At 43.6% G+C, this 26,068-nt stretch overlaps 1 protein-coding gene across 5 annotated transcripts in view; it reads right to left on the reverse strand.

Annotated features, from left to right (window-relative positions):
• GAS7 (growth arrest specific 7) overlaps window positions 1–26,068 on the reverse strand; it is a 104,035-nt gene that overhangs the window by 10,966 nt on the left and 67,001 nt on the right. For all 5 annotated transcript variants that reach the window (XM_074846966.1, XM_074846967.1, XM_074846965.1 and 2 more), the window contains 7 exons: window positions 20,352–20,441; window positions 18,115–18,230; window positions 12,365–12,439; window positions 9,376–9,454; window positions 5,311–5,439; window positions 3,154–3,277; window positions 724–803 (listed from right to left, as the gene is read on the reverse strand). In XM_074846966.1, coding sequence (XP_074703067.1) covers window positions 724–803; window positions 3,154–3,277; window positions 5,311–5,439; window positions 9,376–9,454; window positions 12,365–12,439; window positions 18,115–18,230; window positions 20,352–20,441 — 693 coding nt within the window. The remainder of the gene's footprint in view (window positions 1–723; window positions 804–3,153; window positions 3,278–5,310; window positions 5,440–9,375; window positions 9,455–12,364; window positions 12,440–18,114; window positions 18,231–20,351; window positions 20,442–26,068) is intronic.

Genomic DNA, 26,068 nt, shown 5'->3' on the forward strand with positions numbered 1-26,068 from the left:
AAATATTGCACTGACACACTTCCAAGTGCTGAGCAATTTATTATCCTGCTTCTTATTAGGAGGAGTTTACAGTTCTGTGTTTGTCCAATGAGAAAAATACATGCAAAAAGACATTTATATTTCCCCACTTTTGAAAGCAATTGGCTGTTGTCCAGAAGGGCTCTAAGGAATGACATAAGAGAGGAGCCCTAAAGCCAAAGTACAAGTATGTCAAGGAATACAGCACATCAAAGCTGTATCTTGGCATCTTGGTGACTAACCCCAAAGGTGTAGGTCCTTAGGGTGAATACTGTGAGCTCCATTATCTTCAGAGAAACAGAACAAAAGGCAATTAAATCATGCCTCTTCTGAGCTGGCAATCCTCGAAGAAATTGCAAAATCATGGAACATAAAAATTCATTAATGTATAAAGGGATTGAGTGATTTATCACGTTTTACCATGTCTTCCTTGTGCATTACTTCACCCTTCCTGGGGACAATTCCAGCATCCTGGCCCCTAAGCAGCCCTGAACTGCCTTAATGCCTTCTACAAAGAAACAATTATTTCTTCCTTCCGCTAATGATATGAGTTTTTCTTAGAACTGAGAGTGGGAAATACAACGGGAGATTTATCACCCTGTTCTCCCACTGCTTTGCACTGTAACTAGCTATGAGTGATGAACGTTGTACGCTATTACAATTTTTCAACGTTATACACGTAAGATGTTACACAGAGCTACATACCAGAGTGGTGGTCACCATTTCCTCAAACCACTTGGACTGGGCTTGATTGTAAAGGTCCACGCAGCGCATCAGGTCATCTCCTGAAACATTCAAGATAGCAGCATATTAGTGTTCTCTAGCCAGGGTTACGGAGCTTAGAAGGAAATTGCAGTTCAGGTTTTGCAGACAGATCCAGAGGGTTTGAAGGCCAGTCCTGGTGGAGCTGAAGGCACTTCTGTTACATGGTATTTGTTACATGCAATGAAATTTCAACAAAATGCATGCACTTGAGGTGTTGTAAAAGATCAGATGATTGGGGTGAGAATGAATGAAGGGGAAGACAATATTTTAAAAGGAGAATATGAATATTCAGTAATATTTTACAAAATGCCCAGAACTATGAAATCAAGTTACTTCAGTTAAAAAAAAGGTCATAGACAGAAAATTATATCTGAAAAATAAAATAATTAAAATGGGAAATCAATAATAATGAGTTACTGAGCTGCAGGGTAGCACTCTGTAGGTGAGACTGAATTCTAAGATGGGTCTGTGTAACAGGAGCAAAGCGTCAGGCTCAAGCTGCCTGAGATCAAGGGATGCTTATTTGCAACCACAACCCAGTTACACACTCATGCACTCTCCAGCCTCTGAAGATGCACAATTCTAGTTGAGCTCTGGCTTCCTCCAGTGTTCAAGGCAGTAACACAATAACCTGTGATTATTTCAATTTTTTCTTTGTTGCAGGACTGCTCTGACAGAGAGGGAAAGGTGGGTGGAAAACCTGGAAGGCACTCAGAGATTACTGATTTCTGGCCACTAAATTCTCCTTCTTCTTTAAATGAGGCTCAGTTACACTTTCCTTAATGGTTTGATGACTAGGTCCAGGGCTCAAATTCATCCTGCTCTTTTAGATGCAAAAAGGTCTTTATACATAAACCAGGGATGAATCAAGCTTTAAGAACAGGACTCCATAGACCAAACAAGTGTCAAGCAAGTAAATGCATCTGGAAGTCTTTCATGGACTTAGAAGCTGGGGTGGCAATCAAACTCTATGAAGAAACCAGGTTTCAGGTCTTAAAACTCGGCAATAAGCTTATCCACTCAAACTGGGGATGCCTAGTCTGACATTACAAGTCCGAACTAATGGCTCCCACAGACCAGGAGGCTCCTCAGGAGCTACCTGACTCGGGGTTATCCTCCACCCACCCAACTGAAAGGGAGTCACTGTACAGCCAAGAATATGAAAGCCATGAAACACATGAACAATCGTGGGAGCAGAAAGCAATGCCACACACCAGTGACCAGTAGGATGGTAGAATAGGTCTGGTCTAAAGGTCTCTAGTCCTACCATCCACTTACCGCAGGCCTCATTTCAAAGCCAATCACTACATGCTGCTGCTGTGCACATCACAAGCACCCAGCTGAGCAAGTCCTCCCCTGCCATGCACTGTAACAGTGGCACCAAGTAGGGGAGACCGATGGGGAGACTCACACCAAACTCTGGGCTACTCCCGTCTGTTCTTCAGCTCTCCCTTGCCTGTTCAATAAATACCTATTACAAACAATTTCTGAGGACTCAGGAAAACAGAGAGGCTGTGAATTTGCAGACAGATAAAGAACATCTCTCATGGAGCCTCCTGTCACTAACACTTAACTTTTCTTTCTCCTCAAATGGTTGTCTATACACACGGTCACCCTGTGAATGATTCTCCAAAGCCCAGACAGACTATCCTGTCTGAACTCAGAACTACAAAGCACCACTCTGCCAAGGAGCCGAACTATGAAGCGATGAAACACGGAAGCCCTAGTTAAAACATATTTTCATCAAAAGGTACTAACGGAGCTACACCTATCAGCTTTGCAGATCTCAAGAAAGACAGTTCCTGATGGGTCCTGTAGAAGTGGTCTGAGTCTCTGTGAAACATTCATAGGTCACATCAAGTCACTGTGTCCCCAGTACAGTATAGCACACACTACTGTACCTTCAGTATCCATTCAGAATTAATTTTAACTGATGGGTAGTAGTGGAAAAAAGAAAAGAAGTTCACTTTCAAGAAAAAGACACAGTTGTGGGTGACTGTGATTTAGGAAACAACCAAGGAAGGAACAATGATTTAAGGAAGAAACATCCTTAGCTGAGCCTCTTTGAATCTGACTTTGAAAGTTTCACATTCAGTGATTCCAGCACACTTTCACAAAACAAAAGGACAACTCGCCCTCATTGTTCTCACTCCAATTATCAAAATCATCATTGGAAATTTGGAAAAACTGGGCTTGTTTCTTCAGATGATTTAATACCAAACAGATCTGTAGCACAGTTCACTTTGACTTTGTAGCTACAATATTAAAAACCAAGAAACAGGCGGGTGGGTGGGCAGTTGCATCCCATCTTGTTCCCGCTGTCCGTGGGGCTGTGCTGGCCTCCAGCTGCTGACGGACACAGGTACTCACCCGCCTGAGTGGACTTCCGTCTCGCTTTCTTAATTTCCTCTTCTGTCTTGTTGCTGAGCTTCACCTCCAACTGCTGTGTTTTCATTTCCAGATCCTTCTGTCTCTCTGTCAAGGCTTTCCGGGCCTTGGAGTAATTAAAGAAGAGTCACATGTTTTAGAGGAAAAAGCTGCCAGCTGCTTTCAGCCATCTATGACTCCTTCATACAAGTATCTGTCAGTAAGAAATCAGGGACTCTGCATAAAACTAGGTCCTAACTGGGATTCAAGTTCTTAGGACACCATGTTGTGTTCCAAGAACAGTCCTACCATATAGCAGTTGTCACCAACAAATCACAAAAGCATCTGAACTCTTCACAGGTTCTTAGAAAGGCACAGTACAAAAGACATCACCAGACTTCCATGTTTCTTAGTAACTCACTATTTCTGGAAGAAAGGCAAGCTGGAGCTTCTTCCATATGTCTTAACCAGCATCACCAAGATACCTCTTCCTTAGGATCTAAGTTCTTGAAAGAATTTCAAGTATCTTGCAAAATTTATTTGTAGGTACCTTCTGCATTCAATATATACTTATCAGAAACTCTCAACAATAGGAACTTTTAGACTTATTTCAGAAAAACTAATTCCAGTTCATGACAACAGCAGTTTGTACTGTAGAAATCAAGAACCTGAGACCTGGTTACAGTTTTTAAATTTATTTATTTATTATTTAAATTTAAATTATTTTAAAAGTTCTTCAGGCTTTTAAAACCTGATTTATCAGTATCATTACTGAACTTATACAGGCAAATTAGTAAAGTGTCTTAACAAATGAACATCATTACCACATATGCATGCTGTCACCTCATTTGCTGAGGTTGCTTAAATACATAAAATAAAAACAACTTGTTTTGCACAGAACTGTAACAAGATAGGTCACATTTGTTCTCTGTCCAGTAATAGCACTTAAAACTAAATCGGGATGATTATAGTTTGTTAGCACCTTACAGTTTTCTACAGTCACACCAGCCTGCAAGTTACAACGATCTTGAAGCATTACTTGAATTTTTTCAATTTGCAGTTTCGAAGACCCTGTGCTTGGTTCAGCAGGTCACAAGAGGGAGCTGCAGGAAAGCAATCTGGTGAGAAGCTGTGTGCTTCATCAGGCACATTGCAGACACCACTTTTCCCTTTTTTCATTCCTTCTTCTCAAGGCTATTCTAATTCATTCTTTTCAATATCCCTACTGAGGACTGTTTCTTTGCAGATATGACTGTGAAGCATTTACTGTTTTACAGAAAAATGCCTTCCTTGCATACATCCAGTCTAATAACCTTGTGTATCCTGCAACAATTCTGTCCCTGGGGAAAACTCTCTCATGCGCACTCTGATCTTTAATGAAAGCCCAAACAACTTTCTGTGTTGACTGAGCATGGTATTTTTCCTTTCCAGCTTACACCCAAGAGTAAACTGTGTGAGGATACTGTTTGGCATAAGAGTCCTGGCAGCCAAGGCATGGGCAGCCCATTTCCTGCCAGCTGCTGACAAGAGAGCACTTTTTGTGGGTATAACTCTCCCTAAATCACAACCTCAGCTAGCTACTGGATGTTCATGTTAAGACAGCCCCTGATACGAGGGTGCTGCTGCTCTTTGGGTTTTTCAGGTGAGGATGTTTGCTGTGAAGCGCAGAAAACGGGAACTGGGAGAGGTTTTGTGACTTGCCATGCCAAGTTTGAGCTGCCTTCCCTGGCCATTTGCTTTTGGCCACTGCATGAGAGCATACTGAGCCCGGTGAGTCTTTGGCCTGACACTGCTGCTATTCTAAGGCAAGGTTTTTTAAATCTTGAGGTCAATAGATGTGACTTTCAGATACACACAAGCAAGAAGTATTTTCATCAAGTGTACTAGAAATATATTGCCCCAAATTGGGAAGGGGAGGATGGAACAGAAAGCCAGTTCAGCAGTAATGTGTTAGCCCTGCCTGTAGCTCCCAGTTTCCCAAATCTCAGCAAAGCAGCAAATGACATCTGGGACCCCAGCAAAGCATAACTAACAGCAAGAAAGCAGTCAGCAGAAACCTTTGTGGTTCTTCGTGGCAGAACAGAAACTTTTCACAGGGCAGCTGCTTTTCTGTCCAAACCAGAATTATCTCAAACTCTCCAGTTTGTTCTCTGCTCTCACCTTTTCAACTGCTGCGTAGCGGCTGGCCAGATGCTTTCGTAAGTCTGCAATATGGTGGTCACACTTCTTCATGTCTTTCTTAAAGTTCTCTCTGAAGTTGAGCAGGGGTTTCTCTACCTCACTCTGAAGCTGGTAATGAAAACAAAGGAAGAAATGGCAATAATGAGGAGCCGGGCAGTAATTCCTGGCTCTTCTGCTGAGCAGAGCTCAGGACAGCGAGGAAACAATGCACACACCACAGGCAAAGGCAATGTCATACAGCAGCATTTCTCTTCCTTGAGAGACCTCTGAGTGAAGCTACTGCAAAACTCAGCTCTTCACAGGGCAGCTCTGTTAAGGGAATATTTACTGAAGGGAACAGAAGAACAGAAATCTCTCTCTTCTTACACATAAGATCAAACTGCAGGCAATATCCAGAGCACTACCCGAGTGCTCGGATTCTGGCCTAACTGATGCAACTTGCTTAGAAAGCCCAAAGGACACAAACTAAAGCCACTAACCCTGACTACAATAAAGTGAGTCAGTGGACCGTGGTGACACATCTGTGTTTCTTGTATAGTGAAAAGAAAGGGTGCATTTTATTTATTTCTGTCAAGTATAAGGGAGTCTAAGGAGAAGCCTATTTAGTTGAAATTCTTTAAGTAGTGAGAAGAAACCACTGAAATGAACTCAGAAGAGATCCATCAAGATCACACATGTGACTTGTCTCTTACAAGCAGGACCTGACAGTCAGTAATACTCAACTCTGACAGGAGTTTGTATCATACTGCTCTTTGGCCTTCTGATACACAGTTTTGACATCCAGGAAATGTGCACTGAAGGGATACAAACACTTCACCTCCCCAGATGCAACCAAATAATTCTTTTCTATTGTCCTTCCTGTGGGGATACTGGACTCCATCAGCACAAGTGAGTTGGGTCCATAATGACCTAACATGGCCCACAGTGGAGCAGTATCTTCCCTGAAAGCAAGTATTTTTGGCTTTTCTCCAGTGCTATTTTAATGGAGAAGGAAACTTCATTCAACCAAAGGAAAACTCAGTACAGCCTTTTCATGGAGAGAGGCTACAAAGAGAGCCAAGGCCCTACAGCACACATCCTAGAGAGGTTAAACAAGCCTAAAGCAGAGCTTGTTTAGGCAGATGAATACTGGCACCATGGTGATCCAATACAGCCTACAGCTATCTGAAGGTCAGGTGCAAGGGTAACAGAGCCAAATTCTTCTTTGTAGGGCCAGGCAATGTCACAACAGACAATTGAGCTTTTGAGGTTCGGGTTGAAGGTAATTTTTTTTAAAAAAATCACCCGAATGGTAGCTGGGCATTGGAACAGGTTGATCAGAGAGGTTATTAAATCTCTTTAGAGATATTCAAGACTCTGCTAGACAAAGATGTAGCTGACTTGATCCACTGTGGGTGATAGTCCTACTCTAACTGAGGGGTTTGGACTAGAAAATTCTGGACAATATTTTTTATGACAGTCTCATCAGGATGGCCCCAAGCAAGCTAATAAAGACCTGTGCACAATTCTGTGGTCCAGCATGGTTATACAAGCTCTCTCAAGAACAGAGATAGCTCTGCCAGAAGCACTGTCGATGCTCAATGGAACAAGAACTGAACAGAGAGAAGTTCAGTATGGCTTCAGTGAACTCCATAGGCAATATATTACAATTGACAGAGATGTCTGTGTCCAAGGGAATCTGAAGTAGCTAAATAGTCTGTGTGCCTTTCAGACTGCTCCATTTATAAATGGATTAACCTGGGTAAACAACCCAACACCCGTTCATCATCCTCAGTGGAAGAAGTGGCAACCTGACTCATCTGACATAAGTAGGTACTGCTGTCTACAAGTCCCCCCAGGGTCACACCAAACAGGAGGGGATTTCACTGGTAGTTCTACTTGCCTAATAGAAAGTAAAGATATTATTTCACGTGGTTTATAACGGGACAGAAGATTCTGAGATCCTCTTAAAGATGGGAAATGCATCACCAGAAGGTTCAAAATGCAAACAAGGCAACTGCTTTCTCCAGTTCTGTGTTCTGGGAATCAAAGAGGACTCCTCAGTGAAGGCAGTCATCTTTCCTCCTAGCATCATTATCCTGTTTGAACTTCCATCTTGCAAGAGATACCATAAGCTGTCAAAATAGACTCACATGGGAATGACCCAGGCTTTCGCCATATTTATTCTTTTTTTTTCCTAGAAGATCTTGCTAAAAGACTTTCAAATGCATGCAACAGATGAAAAAAACCAAACATCAACTACTTTCCTAAGTTAAAAAGCACCGGTGTATACAGACAACTCTGACACTTACCCATCACTGAATCGGTGAGATGTGACAGAGGACTTGAAATCTCCAAAATTTTGCTAAAAGAAGTTAACAGGTATAGGACAGAGACCCTGTACCTCTGTACCAGTATGGTAGAGACTTAGGCAGAAAGACAGATGCATAGGGTTAATCATAGTATTAGATGCTGGACAAACTACACAGCTAAGTTATCAGAAACCACATTTCAAAAATTCCTCTGACTTCACAAGTATTTATTTTTTCCTTCGTTCCATCGGCACCATTTCCAGAATGTCTGATAACACACCATCATATACAGGCCAGCCCACTAGTACAACACATGTGCATCTTCTCTTCCAGCAGAACTTGCCTCCTGGAGCTCAGTGAGGGCTAATCAGGTAGCTGGAGAAGAGGTTCAGCCTCTTCTTGAGGGATTCCTCACGTGCACGCATCTACAGCTGCCGTGGCAGTCTGTACAGGCATTAGCAGTGTAACAACACTTTATGTTGCAAGTGCCGTGAGAGGGCTGTCACCTTCTCTGGTCTGTGTGTGACCTCCAATGTAACAGTGCCATGAAGGACTGTCACAGAAGTTGTTCAGCTTCTTCAAGGTTGGTGTTTATGTTTGAATATTCTTGGTCTGCTCTGCACTGCCCTGACTGCTTGTGCCAGCACTGAATGGTTTTGTTTGACTATCAACAAGAAATATAATTAGTACTTCTAAGAATAACTTCTCTGAAAGTAATAGCAATAATCAATATGTTTAAAAACATATTCTGTTAATAAAAGAAAGCTGGAACTAGGAATTCCCAAGAATGCTGGAACTAGGAATTCCCAAAGCAGGTATAGGAACAGTGGGGAGAGTTCAGAGGATACTACAGGAGTTTCTGTGCAGGGTTTAAGGAAAAGTAAAATAACAAAAGAGCCCTATACATTGCCTGCCTACATGCACACACCACTCCAGGGTGCACTTCTTCCTCCTGGAAAACAATACAGAAGGACAATGGGGAGCAAAAAGTATTTTACTAATTACAGCCCTGAAGTAGAAGTTTGAAGCAAAACAGTGGGTTACCAAGGCAGCAGCTGGTTGCCTGAGTAACCTCTGCATAATCGCTTACAAACAGTTCAGAGCTATAATTTTCCTCCAGCACATGCCTGTTGTGCCGAGATATCTGCCACTGTATTGAACTTGATCACCCACAGAGGTTAACATAATGTACAGGATGCAAGAGTATCTCACATGTAGTGGAAAAAAACAGATAAATACCACAGTTTGAACAAGAAATTTCCTTGGGCATCACTTGAGAGAAGATCCAAAACTAACATGAATTAAGTTCCCAGTGAACTTTTCAGAAAGACTAACAATACAAGAAGTCAGAGCACCAGTTCTCCTCCTTCCAGACAGACACAGTAGATTCTTGTTGAGAAGCCAAATATTATTTTTTATTTCTTCCTCTACAGAAGTAATCTGTACAAGTTCTAGGTAAATTTACTTGAATTGGCTGGAACTTAGAGCCCTGGGCAAAAAACCTCAAGAATCAGTTTTCCTTTTTTATGACAAATTAAAGCTAGATGTGCTTTAACTTACTCATCAGGTAGATTAAATAAACTATGATTTTGGCAGGAAGAATGGACAGAGTTTCAATAAGTTTGTTCACCAACTTATTAATTCTTCTAAATTTGTTCCACATGCATGCGTATTTTCCCCACTAACAAGCACTGAAAGGTAGATCCACATCAATTACAGGGCAAATATCTTTGCAAAAGGAAGAACTATTTACCTTAGAAGAAAATTTGAGATGAACCTCTGCTTCATCAGCTAGGCTCTTCTTCAGCTGAGCCCAAGCTTCTCCTAGTGTCCTAGAAGAACAGAGTGACAATGATCGATGCCCTGTTCTCTGCACAACCTCCCAGCGAGAAATGATTGTGAACAGATAATTCTACTGATTATCTGGTGTACAGATTATTCTACTTCTCGGAGAAGCCTTTCAGTATTTGAAAATTACTCCATCTTCTTTTTCCTTCAGACAAATTATTTTCTAGATAATGGCAGTTTAGGTACGCTCCTCTAGACCCTCTCCAACAGCCTAGACTCCTCTTAAAGCATCCTCACCGAAACTACACCATCTTCCATCAGAGGTCGTCCAGTCGCTAAACTGGTAACAGATTATTTTGTATCAGACACTCTTCTACATATCTCAGTATGATTGCTTTTTTAGATAACAGTGTGAAGTTGTTGATGAATAAGCTTGTGATTCACTATAGCCAAATCCTTCTCCCACAAACTGTTATGTAACTGTACCTTTCACATCCTGTGCAAGTATAAAACCTGGTACTTTGTCCTCATTGAAATGTATCTTAATTTTTTTCAGTTAATTTCTCCAGTTTAACAAAATAATTCTGAACTGCAATCTTTTCTTCAAATTGTACATACCATCCCTCCTAGCTTTGTCTAATCTCTGATTACAGTAAACCCATTATTTATTCTATTATAAGCCATTAACAAAAACATTGAAAAAAGTCTGGACTTGGGATGAACCTTATGGGATCTCACTGCACAGCTACTTTCTGCAGTTCACTTTTTGTAAGCAGTGGGTATGATTTCTTAGCTAGTTTTGCATCTTATGCTTTATTTAGGCCACATTTCTCTTGCCTACCTACAAGAATCTCCCATTGCAAAAAGCTTAAATTAAGAGCTATGATGCTGACTTCTGCTATTCCATCACTGGAGGAATTTTGGTTGGTTTGACATTGTGTGTTCTGTATGCATCCACAATAATTACTCATCTCCTTAGTTTTCTACTAAGTGCTTCTAAAAAGCTTGATGGTTCATTCCACCACTTTGCACAGGTTAAATAAAGCTGAGTGATCTACAATTTCCCTGCTCCTTCTCTCTCTCCCCTACTCCCTTTTCAAAGACAGTTGTATTTTCCCCTTCGTGATAGCCTGAAAAATTGCCTGGCATCTGCAATTTCAAAATAATGGTCTGTAATCTCTGACATTGCTCCAATGAGTTGAGTCCTCAAGTATGGTGTTCATCACAGCTAAACAACCTGAGACTGTTTCACCTATGTAAGTGCTCCCAGCTCTTCTCCTTCTCTAGTCCCTCCCTGAGGTCCTGTCCCACTGTCCAGTTCTCACTGGCACTATTTAAGCAAAGAAGGCATGTCAGCCTGCTAGGCATCTTCTGCATCTCTTATCCAACTACAATGACTGAAATGACCATGGATTGTATCACCTTCTGTGTATGTGCAGCAGCACTGTACTCACAGCAACTTCAACAGAACCATCCTGACACCACAAATCGGTCCCATCTTGTCACCCTCGTGTCCCACTCACATACATGATGGTAGGTCTTTCTACCACCAAAGGATGGCAGAGGACCCCGGAGGGACAGCCCATCCCATACTTTGTGTCAACTCCATAGATTGCTGGACAGCAAAGCTGGAAAATGCTCTGTGGAGTATGAAACCAGCAGAGGTAACTGGTGTATTCACAGAGCAGTTCACGGGGCCCCCAGCTCATACCTTCTCAGGAACGAGAGGAATGCCTTGGTAAGTGTTTACTTTGAGTGTGCTAGGCTGCAGTCCCACTTTTGGCTCCTTCAAATTCTCCTGTTGGCTGACTCTTCCTCCCTCACTTTTTTAAATGGAAATCATCTTTTCCTGGGCCTCACCAATTCCTAGGATCTTCTCACTAGCCTCTTCCTGGCCCTAGCCAGTTTGGCCACCACAACACCAGGAGGAGAAATTCCCTCACCTTGACACCCCCTCCAGGCAGAGCGTCACCAGTGTTCCTAGCTCCCTGCACTCTGCTCTGGGTCCCCTTCAGTTCCCTACTTCAACATTTTTTTATGCTTTGGTCCTCATTTCCTCTCTTTTCACCTACTGTCCCCTAGTTTCCTTCCCCTTCATTTTTTCAGGCATTCCTCCCTTCTCCTACTGGGGGGTAGGAGACAGTGGGAAGAAGATGTGGAAGAAAGTGGCTTTAGCTTTGCTAGAAGCAGGTTAACACCCACCCCTAAAGGGGTAAAAAGAACAGAAACCATCATCAGTGTAGATGCTCAGAGAAATAACAGCCTAGTTAGCCTCTTGCAATTTCTGTCCTTGCCTACTGGAACCTGAGCAAACACCTCATGGAGCTTCACTGCCAGTAGAAACACACTGTGTCAGAACTAGGGTGAGGACAACCATTTCCAGCTTTGCCTTTCAGTGCTTATAGGGTTTGTGTCGGAACAAATAGATGTAACAACTTCTAATCCTTCAGAAGTGGTGTCTTTTCATTATTACTGAAGAACTGCAATCTAGTCTGAAGTGCATTGCCTAATACTTTTTTAATAACTTCCAAAGCATGAACATGCTCTAAATAAGGGACAACCTGCTGCTTTTCTTGGAGGGCCAGACCCACAATGAGAAGAGACTTCTTCGTCCTCCCTCTGTGCTGCTTCAATATATTCATATATGCTTCCATACTCAAAGTAATTTAGTACTTATACATGCTAAACCCTAAAGGACTAGTGCTGGCTAGAACAAGGATAGCATAAACACATTATTGGAAATGCAGTGTTTTATACATATATTTCTAAAAATTTACCATGAACATCTTCAAAAGAAAAATACGCCAAAGCAGTTCTATCCTCCCCAACACACCTAAGCTAAATAAACTTCTACTCAATGAGAGAGCTCAGGAAAAATACATGTACCTGCATGGGAGGAATGCTTTTTATGATAAAATTCTCATCTTCTGCAAAAGTCACAGAGACACACTTACCCTTCTTCCTGAGCAGCCAAGGAATTCTGAGACAGTTTGGACAGGTTCTTAGCATATTCCTCCTCAATCTTTATCCTACACTCACAAACACATGCATACACACAGAAAATAAAAAGACAGCAGTAAGTAAGCTTTAAGGCAGAAACCCACACACTTCATTTAAAGAATTTCTCTGCATTTTAACAGATCTTGGCCACAGGAATTTTCCTTTCAGTCTCTAGGGCTTGGCAGCAGCAGCTTCAGGATCCATCTCTCCCCTCCATATGCTAAAAATGCAGTGGCAAGAGCAGCGATATACGCAGGACAGCATGTGCGACAAAATTAGAAGAAAAACCAACAGTTCTTGAGCAAATAACAAGGACAAAGTGTTTCTACTGTGCAACATGGACTGTCTGCAAAACTGGGCTCACTCAAGAAGCATGTGTTTCAGTCTGCTGCTAAACGTGAGGTCGCATATCCTTGAAGCAAAGATGAAAGAATGCAGAAATCCAAAAGAAATCCAAATGAGGTCTGGGGTGTTGGAATGCACCTTTCCTAGGGACACCGAATGCTTCCTGCTTCCCATTACAGGTGACAAAGCTGGTGAAGATGTGGCAGGGGCTTCTGTCACCATGAGGTAGTGATGGAGCCCCTACCCTTCACCCATTCCACTCACTGCCCTCTCCATTCACTCAGCAGAACCACACCAGGAACAGGATCTGAGCTTGCCAGCGGTGGGGGTGCAGAAGAAGGAAGCTGTTGGCAAACAACCACTGTGGGAATGGCTGCAGGGAGAAGAACAAGTGTGGCTGCTGAGCGAGGGGACAAGGGTAAAAGCTGATTGCACAGCAGGGAGGGAAGGAGCAGCTACTGGTTCAGAAGTGAAACCCATCTCCATCTCCCCTGAGTTCTTCTCCTAGTGAAACATGGTCCCAACTAGGGCAAACAATGGGCTGTTTGCTGGTTTTCAAACCAGCTTGCTCAGTAGAGCATCTCCAACAGTGAGCTGAGTGGCACCCAGGTGGAGCAACTCCTGATTCTGTTCTAACTATGTACAAACAGACGAAAAACCTGGTCTGAAATTCATCTCCTTCCAGGGAGAAGACAGAATGTAGGATATTTTTGGCATGCCCATTTGCAATAGGTAGTTGAGCAAGCACTGGTATGTGTGGCACATTTGAGACAAAAGGGGTCCCTTGAGCCAGCTAAGAGGGGTCTGATATTCTGAGCTGCTGAAAATATGTTTTGGATGTCACTCTGCGGGGTGCCACTGGCTGAGGCCCAAGGTGATACCCAGCTCGGTACAGCACAGTACAACTAGAAACCTCACCCAGCATGTGGCGATCCTCTTCTTCCCCCTCCTGTGAGAACAAAACCAGACAGCCCCCCATGCCGGCTGCATCAAGATCAACACACACAGCCGTCCGGAACCAAAGGCTACACTGTGATTAGGACCTCACCATGAAAAGGGCTTTATCCAGGCACATTTCACCTGACCTACTTTAAACACCTACTTCAGGATGAGACTAATCTTGTCTCAGAAGTGACAATTTCTATGGACTGGAAAGGGAGCATAGTTCAACTATAATAAAGATGCAAACATCTAAATGTAGCTGAGATAAATATCTAAGTGTCCAGCCCTGCTTTTGCCTCAGTTCCCAGGAGTTCCTCACCAAAGCTCTGGTCTATACCCTTCACCACACAACTTTATTCCTACTGGATTTTGGCTTAAGGATGCCTTTGAGTGATTTACTTGTGGATGCTAGGTGTGCAAAGGTGCTAGGTGGTCTGCTGACTGTTCTGAGCTGCCTGTACAGACAGACCCTCACAGAACCTGTGTCTTGGTCCTCAGTCTCATGAACAGAGGAATAACCATGTTTCACCATAAAGGTTTTCTGTGAAAATAATGAATTCAAAAATCCATGAAGTTCTTCCTTGATACTGCTGTAGCTGGGGAAGTATTGAATATAGCAAGACAAAAGAAGCCTCATGATTTTCACAATTACACATAAGGCACACTATGTCTGCTGCCATCAGTGCTTGTCCTAAGCGTGGCACCCTACACGCGATGTCACTGGCTTCGATGGAAGCGCTCCTTACCGGTCCCAGCTTTGGCCCAGGCTCTGGGATTTCAAGTGTTACTTGTACTGCAGGTGGACAGCACTATTAATAGGGCAGACTGCCTTGCAAGGAGGAATAACAGTTTAAAAAGAAAAAAAAAAAAAAAAATCACAATAAAAATGTCAGTTGGTTATTGCTTAAGAGCCCCAGTTATAAGACATAAATTGCTCCAGCCCAGCCTAGCATCTGTCACCATCTGTGGCCAAAACACCCTGAACACCTCAGAAGAGGCTAAAAAACAAGATGAAGATATACCTCAAAAAGGGAAAAATAATATGCCTCCTGGCCCTGGCCAATATGAACACCCTGCAAACTCTGGATTGTGGTGACTATGAAACACCAACATATCATACACAGGGACTCCTGAGCCTTCTAACCCTACCTCCAGAAATCCACATGGCTGTTTCACAGCCACTCCACCTTCACACCAACAAAACTCTGAATCTCTTGTTTCCACTAACTTGTTTTAAAATTTTCAGAATTCAAAGAATTTCACACTGCAGTCAGAAGCATTACAGATTATAAGTGCACTTTGACCCACACCATCTTGACTTCATTAGTTTTAGCTACTCTTTGGTTGTTTATTCCCTGCTCTCTTATGTTTTGTTTTTTGTTTTTTTTAAATAAAGTAGCTCATGTGCCCACATTCAAATAGTTTCAGTCACACCATGCTCTCTAATGGATGAAGAAAAGCTACAAAGGGAGGCAAAGATGATCTGATGTGACTACCATGTAAGAAGAAACTAAGTAGATTAAGACAAGATGGGAAACGTGGAGAAAAGGTGACAGAGGACATCTGACAGACGTCTACACAACTGTCACTGTGTGAAGACAGTGACTATGAGTCTTTTTACACTACTTCTCCAGATTAGGAAGCAACAATGAAATTATCAGACAACAGAAGCATTATTAATTTTCTGTAGTGCATAAATTGCAGAAGTTTTCCACAAATTGTTGCAGTGGTCAAAAATATAAAAAGACTCAAAAGAGTTAGACAAGCAGTGGAAGATATTTACAAGTACCTGCTGAACATGGCAGAACTAAGGCAAACTCTGGTTCTGGAAAGGTCCAAACTTCTGGTTATTGGAAGCTGGGAGGACAGAGACTCTCATGCTCTTTTCCTCTTATGCACTCAGTACTGCCATGGTCAGATTAAAGTCAGTGGGCTAGACAGACCTTCATCAGACTCACTACAGCCATTCTCCTGCTTGTGTTTCTTTTCATGTGGCTAAATAATCTGCTATTTATTTTAAATTTTCTAAGGATAGCCCAGCTCAATTAAAAAGTGAGTGGCCAAAAGCCTAAGACAGTGTTCCTTTGCTAATAAACACCCTACTTCTTATACTCGGAGAGACTGATGCTATTCAGGGCAGCCTGCAGTTTCTTGGCCGTTTTGGAATGCTTACTTGAATGTAAATGCTGGACCATATTTTCACTTTTGATTTAAAGTAATTTTTCCCTTCCTTTACACCCACACCCTTGATCTTTCAGTTCAGTCAATTTACTAATTATTTTCCTCCCTTTCTTGAGGTCTGTCTTATTAAAATTCCAAGTCTGTATGGTAACCCTACCTCTCTCAACAAGAACCGAATGAACACATAATTGCTCAGTCTAGGATTGCTGTTTACAAGTAGTTCCTCTAAAAGCACTTACTTGATAAACTAAATTTCAGATAATAGTGCCTCTCAGTTATTTCATGAAGAAATCTAGTTACTGTGTCTTATCCCAGCTTCCTATTTAAAGCTATTTGTATTAGCTGCCTGAACCTCACCTCCAGAAGGCTGGTTGTACAGATGGAGAGAATTTTTCTGGAAATGAAAACCCCTACTTAAATGTGGTCTTGTATTCCCTGAGCCATCTGATGGTCATCATAAAAATCTTATCAGCACTTCCACCCTCTTAGCTGGGAATGTAAAGGTTTCCCTGATGGCATGAGCTCTCATTTCTGTGAGTAACCTCTCCAGTTCAACACCATCCTTCTTTTCCACCCAGAGCAATCCTGAGTCATTTGTTCAAAAAAAAAAAAAAAAAAAAAAAAACAACCTATTAATATTTTTATAACTCCCATCTAGATCCTCTTCACACTCAATTCCAAACTTTGTTTCCAGCACACAGTGAATCTTTTCTGTCTTTTCCTCTCTAACATGCCTACTTCTTCTCTACTGAGGACATGAACATGCCTCTTTCCAGTGTCAGAGCTGCTCTCTCCTTGTTCTCTCTCATTTCATATCAACTTCCCTTCCCTCTTGAATGCTCCTTTCTGTTGTTTCTGTCAAATTTCATTATATATTACTTTATTCGGAGCAACTTTCCTCCTCTTTTCCCTGGCCATGGCTATCAAATTCTGCTTGCCTTCTCTTCATCTTCTAGCTTAGCAAGACTACTTCTCAATTGTATTTTGCCTTCACCAGCTGGCCCTTTCTTCTACCTGCATCCTCTGGTCACACTTTTTCTTGGATCACAGAGGCAACTGTCTCTAGGACTGTCTTATGTCAAAGGCAGTAGGAACCACAGGTGGATGCTGGGCACTCTGCACCTCCTGTATCAGACTGTGTTTATTGCTGGGCTATACTTTGCATTTCTCCACTGCTGTCACATCCGTAATACTAAAAAAGGGACGAGAGGGAGAAAGAAAACAAACCACAAATGAAAGCAACTATCTGCAAGTTCTGCACAATTAAACTGCCCCCAAACACCACAGGTGCCTGTTACCCCATTCATTGCTTCCGCCACTACTGATTTCTACCAGCACAGTCATGCTGTGTCTGCAGCAGCGGAGCAGGAAGGCAATACCAACTCAGCAGCAAGTACAACATAGAGGCAATAACAGAGGACAGCAGCTCCTTCAGCTGGTGCAATTGCCTCCAGGAGAAAACATCCATCAGTGTGCTCTGCCTTCCATGTGGGAATAAACACTGCTTGTTCCTTGTGGGCTGTTCTCAAGTTTTGAGAGTCATCCTCAAGATGATTTACACTGGCTTGGACACATGACAAGCAATTTCAAATAATAGTGACACTACCTATGAGTAATGATGTCACATCAACTCCTGTACATGGCTGAACTGAGCATCTACCAACTGCTTGTTTGGTGCTCAGTGCACTTCCCATGTCAGCAGAGCAACAGACCATTAACAGCATTCTGGCAATTTCTATTGGCGACACCTGCCTTTATGACTTGGGGTTCTCTCTAACTATCTGTATGTGTCGCTTAGCTCCATAACCAGCTTAAGTCCCAAGTGATGTCTTTTTACATCTTCCTCTAGGAAACTGTGCCTATGCTCCATGTCAACAAATTGCTTCTCTATTTTTCAGACAAAATATTCCTTTTCTAAATACCACCTCTACTCTGTTTTTCCCATGTCCACATTTTTTCCTTGAATCTGCAGCTTAAAACCTTCTTGGTTCCCTCTGTCTAAATGGACAGCCTGAATGCAATACAACTGAGACAGGTACAGCAGGAGAGAAAAGTGAGAGCTGGGGAGGACTGGAGAATGTCGATGGACATTAAAGAAGTATTAAATGTTCTTTAAGAATTCGTAGCATATCTTTTATGCAGTTTAAGCTATGTCATTAATGTACTGAAGGAACATCTAAATCAGGAAAACAAAAGTTGCCACAAATAGTTAATTTGATAGCAAAGTGCTAATTACCTTTCTCGAACAAACTCTGCCATTTCTTTCTGCATTTGTTTCCCTTTAAGTTGCTTTTGAAGAAGAATTTCAAATCCCGACACTGTATTGTTCCCTTGAGAATCCTTCTTATCAGCCTGGAAAGAAAAAGGAAGTTCAACAAAAAGATATGGGAATAAAAACCAGCGACACACAGTTCCCAGTGGCAACTGCCCCAGGAGTCGGAGCAGCAGGCAGCAGTGGTGTCCGAAGAGCCCTCCTCCGGTGACAGCTGACAGCCCTTCTCAGAGGAATAGTCCAACACTTTCTCTTTCCCCCTCCTCTTGTTCCTTTTTTCATTAAAAAAAATGAACTTTTACACTTATCTTTAGCTAGCATAAGACTAGGCTGGGGCCAAAGCAGCAGCCTTCCCTTCCCTTCTGCCTATGGCCTCTCCTACCTGGTAACACCGCTGGGCTGGCTCCGGCAGGCGCGAACCCCGACACAGCACAAGGGAAGGAGTGGAGCCAGCACAAGGGAACTGCTGGGGGAGAGGGAAGGACACTGCTGCTCCTTCCAGGGGTAATGCAACCCTAAATGACCTTTAATAGACTGTCAAGTTCAACCCTGATTTGCACTCAGACAGATGCAGCCAGTCTGCACAGATCTGCTGTAAAGCAGGGTAAACCAGCAACTTGGTCAACAGATGACCTCCATGCATCCCACCTTTCACCCTACACAGCACTCTCCACCCTTTGCTCCACTGACTTCAGGGTTGCTACAAGGGTCAACACAGTCTTCTCTCTGCTGTCTCTTTTCTCTCTGTGCTTTTCCCTATTTCAGAACTTAATTTCCTATCCTCCTCCAACAAACAGGCCCAGAGAACCCTTCCCGGAGGACTACAGGTTTTGCTCCAACACCCTGGGTGCTGCACATTTTCACAGAGAAAAATGCCACATTAATCAAAGTGTGAGACTTGTAGGACACCACGCCAGGCACTGGGCAGCTGAGCCAACGGGAGGAGTGGAGTTGATTGAAGAAGGAGGGCGAGCCACCGGCAGACCATGGATGGCAAGGCTGAACAAGCGGAAAGTTCTGGGAACGGAGCTATGGGAGGATAAAAGTTTGCAGAAGAAAGGCAGCTTTAAGCGGAGTTTCACTGAGAGCAAGATGTGGCCAAACTGAAGGAGACAAGCAGTAGCCAAGCCTAAATGGAAAGAACCAAGCAGGGCAGTGACTACTGTAAGACACATGCAAAAACCAAGCCTGTACACCGTTAATGATTTACTGCTCATTGGGATCGGAAGACTGGAACAATCTGAAGAAACTCTGATGGTTTGGTAATGCGACCATCTCCAAGTACATTCGTGTGTTTTAGCAAGTTACTGCCATTAGTCCTCACACCAATGCTGAGCAAGCACAAGCTGCCAACAGCTACACTTTTTTGTAAGTGAAACTTTTTTTTTTTGAAATGGAAACACTTCAATAACTGGTAACTAAAAACACATTCAAAAGTCATAAAAATCTTCACTGTTGAAGGTGGTAGTATTCCCCCCCACCCCCCAAAAAACAGTTTTCCAGTGGAAGATTTTTTATATTAGCTCCACATTTGAAGGACTACTGTATCATTTTAACCTGACTCAGGATCCTGAAAGCGGAGCTAAGCACGACAGGACACACACAGGCACAGACCCACTGGAGACTTCCTGTGCTGAAGGCTGCATTAAAACTACTGAATTTAAGAGTTACTAACGGGCCTGCCCTTCACAAACCTCATCCTTTAAAAAAGTCATTCAACATCTGGCCTCCAGAATATTCCATGGGAGTGAGTTTTACAATTTAACATAAAATTTGTATCTGCTTGTTTTAAATATGATACTCCCAGACTCCTTGTACTTCACTTGCTCTCATGCTCGGGGAAACACTGAAATAACATTCCCTGTCAGCCACCTCACTGTCCCCACTCCTGCTGCACAGCCCTTTTGGCTGAGGTATGTTGAGATGTGTAGTTTGTCCTACACCCTCCCCATTTCCTGACCAAAACCCTCTCCTGACAGCTGACTTTGCCCTTCTGGACACTATTCTGATCTCACATCTGAGACCAGTGAGGTGATTTCCACCTGATCTTCACTGGCATCTTCGGTCTCCCTGATGCTGCCCTAACACATTGTATTTCAGCCCAAATTCTCCTTTACCCTGTACCACAAATCAAGCTGTTTGCTCCACTTTTTCAGACGCTCAGGAGCTGCAGAATGGCATGTGGCTGGCTGCCTACTTACCCAGAAATAATCACAGTAGCTCCACTCTGAAGGTTTCAGCAACTGCTGCTCTGGCATTACGTCAGGGTGGGGGAAAGTCACACAGTTTATCTGCAAAAAAAAGCAAAAGAGTTAAAAGGTAATGAAATTTCGCTCTTGATGAGAAATATGCAAATGAATGGTAATATACACACGCTTCCAATCAGAAAATCCACAGTGAATGCACGTCAGTGAAGAAAAACTGGTTGTTGCATGGAAACAGCAGCTAAGTATTCCCAGAAAGCTCCTCTAAGCAAGCAGGAGTGTTCAGTCAGAGGAAAATAAACTACCCATTTCACATGATGAAAATCTGCTTGATTTGGAAAGCGCTATACAGGGAGTTCTCCTAGAACCCTAACAAATTGTGGTAAAAATCCTGACATGAAACACCCTGAGCACACCCTGAGCACAAGAAATAGCATGAACAGCAGAGAGCACTGAAGGCACTATTGTTATATCTCATCAGAAAATCTTGGCTATGGCAGTCTCTGACAGGATTAAAAAAAAACACGTTATTTTTTTCAGTGCACAGCCCTTCCATCTATCCCAGAGAAAGTGATGCTCCGTGCAAAAAAGAACAGGGGCTCTCAAAAGTCAGCTAGACTTCTGTGCCCAAAACCCACAGCAATTTGTGAGACAGGACTCATCACACAGTCCTTAAACAAAGGCATACAAAAGTACAAGAGCTCCTTAAGTTATCATAGTAGAAAATGTAGCCTGATAAAAGCACAGTGGAAGCAAAGAACATGACAGCTAACTGCAGAACGTGCTGCAGAATAACTCTGGATGCAGTTTAGCCCTTCCGGGGAAGCATCAGCGAGTCAGAGTTCACTGCCAATACATAACGCTCACCTAAAATTTCTGCTGGTCAGGCACGCTAAAAGCAGTTCCTCTTATTGCACCCACAGGTTCACTGACACTAAGAATACTTGTGCATTAATCAAGGAACCAACAGAAATTGGGGATGGAAGACTCACAAATGTGTGGGTTTGGGATTTTTTGGGTCAGGAAATCCAAAATAAAAGCTGTGGGCAGGGTTAGCGCAGCTGCACGGGCAGACCTAAAGGTAGCGCTTACATGCAGTGAATCTGCCTTTGGCCTATTCAGAGAGGAACAAAAAGGACAGGGCAACATGCTGCAAAGTGCTGACACAGTGTAAACCCACGGTGCTAGAGCAATACAAAGCCTTTACAACGCTCTTCCTACAAACCCACATCGGCTCTGTTGCTGTCTGCCCATGCTGAAGCTTCAGTGGCTGTCCTGTATGTAATGCCAGAGCTTACTCCACCCCCCTTCTCCACAAAATCACTCTGTCCAGAGCTTGCCAAGTTCATTTCAAAGCAGGCTGCTGAACCTGTACCTACAGTGTCTTTGGCTGCCACCTCTGCTAGATCCTAAAGCATGTGTCTTCCCTTCCAGCTCTCACTGGGCTTTAATCTGACCTGCAGGAGGTCAGAGAACGGGCTCTCACTTCACCATCACTTTGCAGGCAGCAGCCGTGCACCAGTGAAGCTGCACCTCCAGCCAGAGCCAGCCTCCACCAGCCACACGGTCCCAACAACAAACAGGAGCTGCTGAAAACACCTCCCTGCTCCTTCCCATTCCCCATCAGAAGTGCCATCCATCAGGAGTTATAAAACATCAGCTCAGATCAGAGCAGGATGGCTGTGCAACAGAGGTGCCGGTGCTCACCTGTCACCACCACAGCCTCCAGCATGGAGCTCCTCCATGAGGGATGTTTCACAGAGGACACTTTCTGTATCTGCTGAAGTTTTCCTCTCCTGCCTCTTCCCTGTCAGCTCAGTTATCTCAGGACAGCACCACAAGCCCACCTTGCCCTGTTTTTTTTGGTAGGTTGGGTTACCTTCCCTTCTCCATTCAGGGATCACCAGATCTAAGAGCCTGCGAGCAGATCCCATCATCCGCTGGAAGCAGCCAGCCGCAGGAGAGGAGCTGGCACCTCTCCTCCAGGCGCATCCACCAGGTGCGGAGCTGCTGGCCGGCACTGCCTCAACACCCTGTTAGGAGACTCCTCTCATCCCCGCCAGGAAGTTTCACAACTGATCATCCCAAACGTCTTAAAAATAACGGCTAGAAACCTTAAGCCAAATTGCTACTTTCAGACAGCATCTGACAAGCCCCGACCTGGACCAGTGCTGACCGGCACACAAGGGCAGACAAACAGAACGCACCGCTTCGCTTCACAGGTCACCAAAACCCCGCCACTGCTGATCCCAGGCTGCGCCGGTCCCCGGACATGCCTCTGTGCTGTCACAGCCACACGCTATTTTTCAAATAACGCAATACACTGTAGTTTCACCTTAAAAAAATGAGAAGGCCTCAGAACCTGCTCACAATTGCTCTGCCACATATCAGAGCGGGCCAACTGCTTCCTGTGAGTGAGCAATGCTGCACCTCATCCTCCCAGAGCAGGGGAGAGGGGACACGACGTATTGTCAGCAATGGCACTGTTATAGGTAACCATGGGATGTCAAGACAGCTTTAAACAGCTTCCAGCTTTGAGGATTTCTGGATTTGATGCTGCATTTCACACTCATTTAATAAAAATGGGGGTGACAGCCACAGATCACATGGATGCCAGCCCTTCCAGCCTCTCCAGAGCCTCCAGCATCTCCAACCCCTGCAGCAACTCCATCGCCTGAAGCCCCTCAAGCCTCCACGGCCCCTCCAGCCTGGCAGTCTGCACAAAACCACTGCCCTGTGCACAGCTACCATGTGTGCTTACACAACATACCTCACAGGCATCCAGGACAGGGTGCTGCCTCTTGAGAGCAGACTGTCAAGCTACAGGGACTTGGGATTTAGCTCAAGTTAAAAATAGTTAGCAGCAGAAGGCAAAAGAGGTAAAGAGACTGCATGGAAGTTTTAGGGGCGCTGGAAACAATTCACATCTCCACATCAGGAGCACCAATACTGCAGTGGTGAAAGGAGAAGCTATTCTAGTTTCCACCTGTCCTCTTACTGGTGGTCTTGCAGAGAATGGCTAGGAGGTCCCCTGTGGAAACACACTGCTGAGTGGAGATTTGTGTCACCTGAGCAACTCATTTCAGCTGAGAAAGGACCAAATGCTTCCCATGAAGACAGCAGTGTTTTGAAGGCAGATTTCTGAGGCCCAACACTGTCACACTGGATCATGAGAAGGGGGGGAAATAGGCACCTCCTAAGTGTATTTTGCAGCTTTTACCAGAAGACTGGGCATCACAGCACTGCACACCAGGACATGGAGGTGATGCGCAGCAGGGAGCATGTACAGTGGCACACACAAGTTGTTCCCTGCAGCTCTGCAGCTTAAAAATCTGCAATGGGAAACTGCAAGGGAAATTCATATTCCCTGCTAAAAACAGCACCTGTTTCACAAAAACTAAATCTGTGTCGATTGGAAGCAACTTTAAGACTCTCCATTACATCATGAATGTCTTGAAGAAATAAACACAGCGTCACTGGAAATGCCCACACTCGGGCTGGTGAAGGGCTCCCACTGCAGCGGACTGGACGCACCGCACCACGTCCACGCATGCTGCAAGAGGAGGAACAGTGAGCACACATTCAACAGGTGATGAGAGTAGGGTTAATTCACATGTTTCTCAGAGTATCATCAGACTCAAAGTTTGATGAATAGATCAAACATTCTTCACTTCTCAGAAGCTTATATTTAATTGTCCAGAAAGGATGCTGAATTGTCTGGAAAAAGTCATGAGGCCATTTGGGTCTAGTACCACATTTAAAAGGAAATTGGTGTCAGAATTAAAAAAAAAAAAATGCAGAAGCCTTTGCAATCTTTAAAAAAAAAAAAAAAAAGGATTATTTGTGTGGTAAACAGAACTTAACATAACTTACAGTTTTCTACACAAAGTCCTGGAGGGGGCATGAAAATTTTCAAAACTAGAAACATTACTAAAAGTTATGTACGACTGCATAGCAAATCCTGTGACTCTTTCTTTCATCACCACAGATTTCTTATACTTAAACAAGAGCTCTTGGATCTTATTTCTGAAAATTTCTAAACCCTCTCAGGGTTTCCCAGCAGGGAGGGGAACACCAGGCTGGCACTGAGCAGGACACGGCCACACATCAGTAGTGCAGTGACCACATCTCGCCCCCTCCCTCCATCCTCACTCTGAAATGCTCCTTTTCTTGTTTCTAAAATCAAAGATAGCTGAAAAAAATCACTTTGGTTCATCAGCTTAGTTCTGACTGATGCCAAAGAGAGCCAAAGCATCTTGAGATGACTTCCTGATGTTTGGCAGGATTAAATAGCTCTCAGTCCCACAGACAGTGATGTCCCTTCACTGTGCACGGGATCCCCGCTGTCACTAATCATGAAGGACAACCGCTCTCAAGCCAGTCAGGCTACGTGCAAGGTCCACATTCAAACAACAGGATATACCATCACAGCGCTAATCTCTTTCAACAATGCTGACTAGCCAAAAAAGCCTGAACAAAAGCATTCAGAAGCTATTACAGCTGTAATGCCAGTAAGAAACAAAACAAATTAAAACACATATCTCAGCTAATGATGGAGTCACAGAACTTTAAGAGAAAACAAGGCGTTATGACCTGCATTACATTCACACAGGCTCCACTGGGACAGCCAGGGTGATAATCAGCTTCACCATGATATTAAGTCCTCATCCAGCCTCTTCACTAATAAAAATAATGGCTGTTGTCAGCTTGCAACAAAGCAAAATTAATGACAGGCCACCAGCAAGGTGTACTCCAAGTATAAGCTCAGCAACATGTTGCAGACAGCAGCCTGTCCCTCCAGCTGCCACTGGACACAAGTGGCACCATCAAACCTGTGTGAGAGCGCCACTCCATCGCCAAGGCTAGGAGATGGTCCCCAGCCAGAGAACACATGCTGTGAAAAACATGGCAACAAAGCTCGGGGTGGGCGGAGGAGAAAACTAAACAAGCAACACAAACTGATGCATTTCTCTTGACATGCCTGCTGCGTACCAAACTCAATAAATAGATTAAAATACTTTTGCCTGCACAGTGATCATGAGAAAAAGCAAATATACTCTTAGCAGCTAAATATTCCAGCTCATATTTCACATGAGTACACTGGCAGTGATGGCAAAATGAGCTTGTTGACATTGCAGGTGACTCTTGATTATGTCTGGGATGCAACAGGGTGACAGAGGAAGAAAACGTCCCAGGAAGGCAGATGAGCGTGCAGGATTTGCACCACAGCAGCGCGCACAAGAGCGAGGAGCTTTGTTGCGTTGGACACACACGTTCATTTCATGGATTTCAAAGTCCTCTGGAGGCTTTGAAGTTGCTACCAGGGCTCACCAGTAAATGAGACATTGCCAAGCAACATGAATAAAGCAAGAATAATTTGATCTAGGCTTAGATAATCAACGACATGTTTATTACATAAGACACTATATAAATAAATCAGCAGACAGTGGGTGAGCTTACTGTACCGTGCTAAAGTGACTAAAGCAGGGCAACGTTCTTGCTCACTTCTTCAACTTAAAAATGCAGATTATTTTTCCTGATTTCTGCACATTCACAGCACTTTAAACACAGCACAGCTGTGTCAGATTGCCTAACTTCAGTATCTGCTTTACAATTTCAGTTGAGACCTGAAAAGTGCAATGGTCAACTCCACTAGATGTAATGAGTTCACCTGTCAAATGGAACCGTTTGGGTAAAACAAGCCAAATGTAAAG

Source organism: Strix aluco, chromosome 21 (genome assembly GCF_031877795.1).
Source record: "Strix aluco isolate bStrAlu1 chromosome 21, bStrAlu1.hap1, whole genome shotgun sequence".
Lineage (NCBI taxonomy): Eukaryota > Metazoa > Chordata > Aves > Strigiformes > Strigidae > Strix > Strix aluco.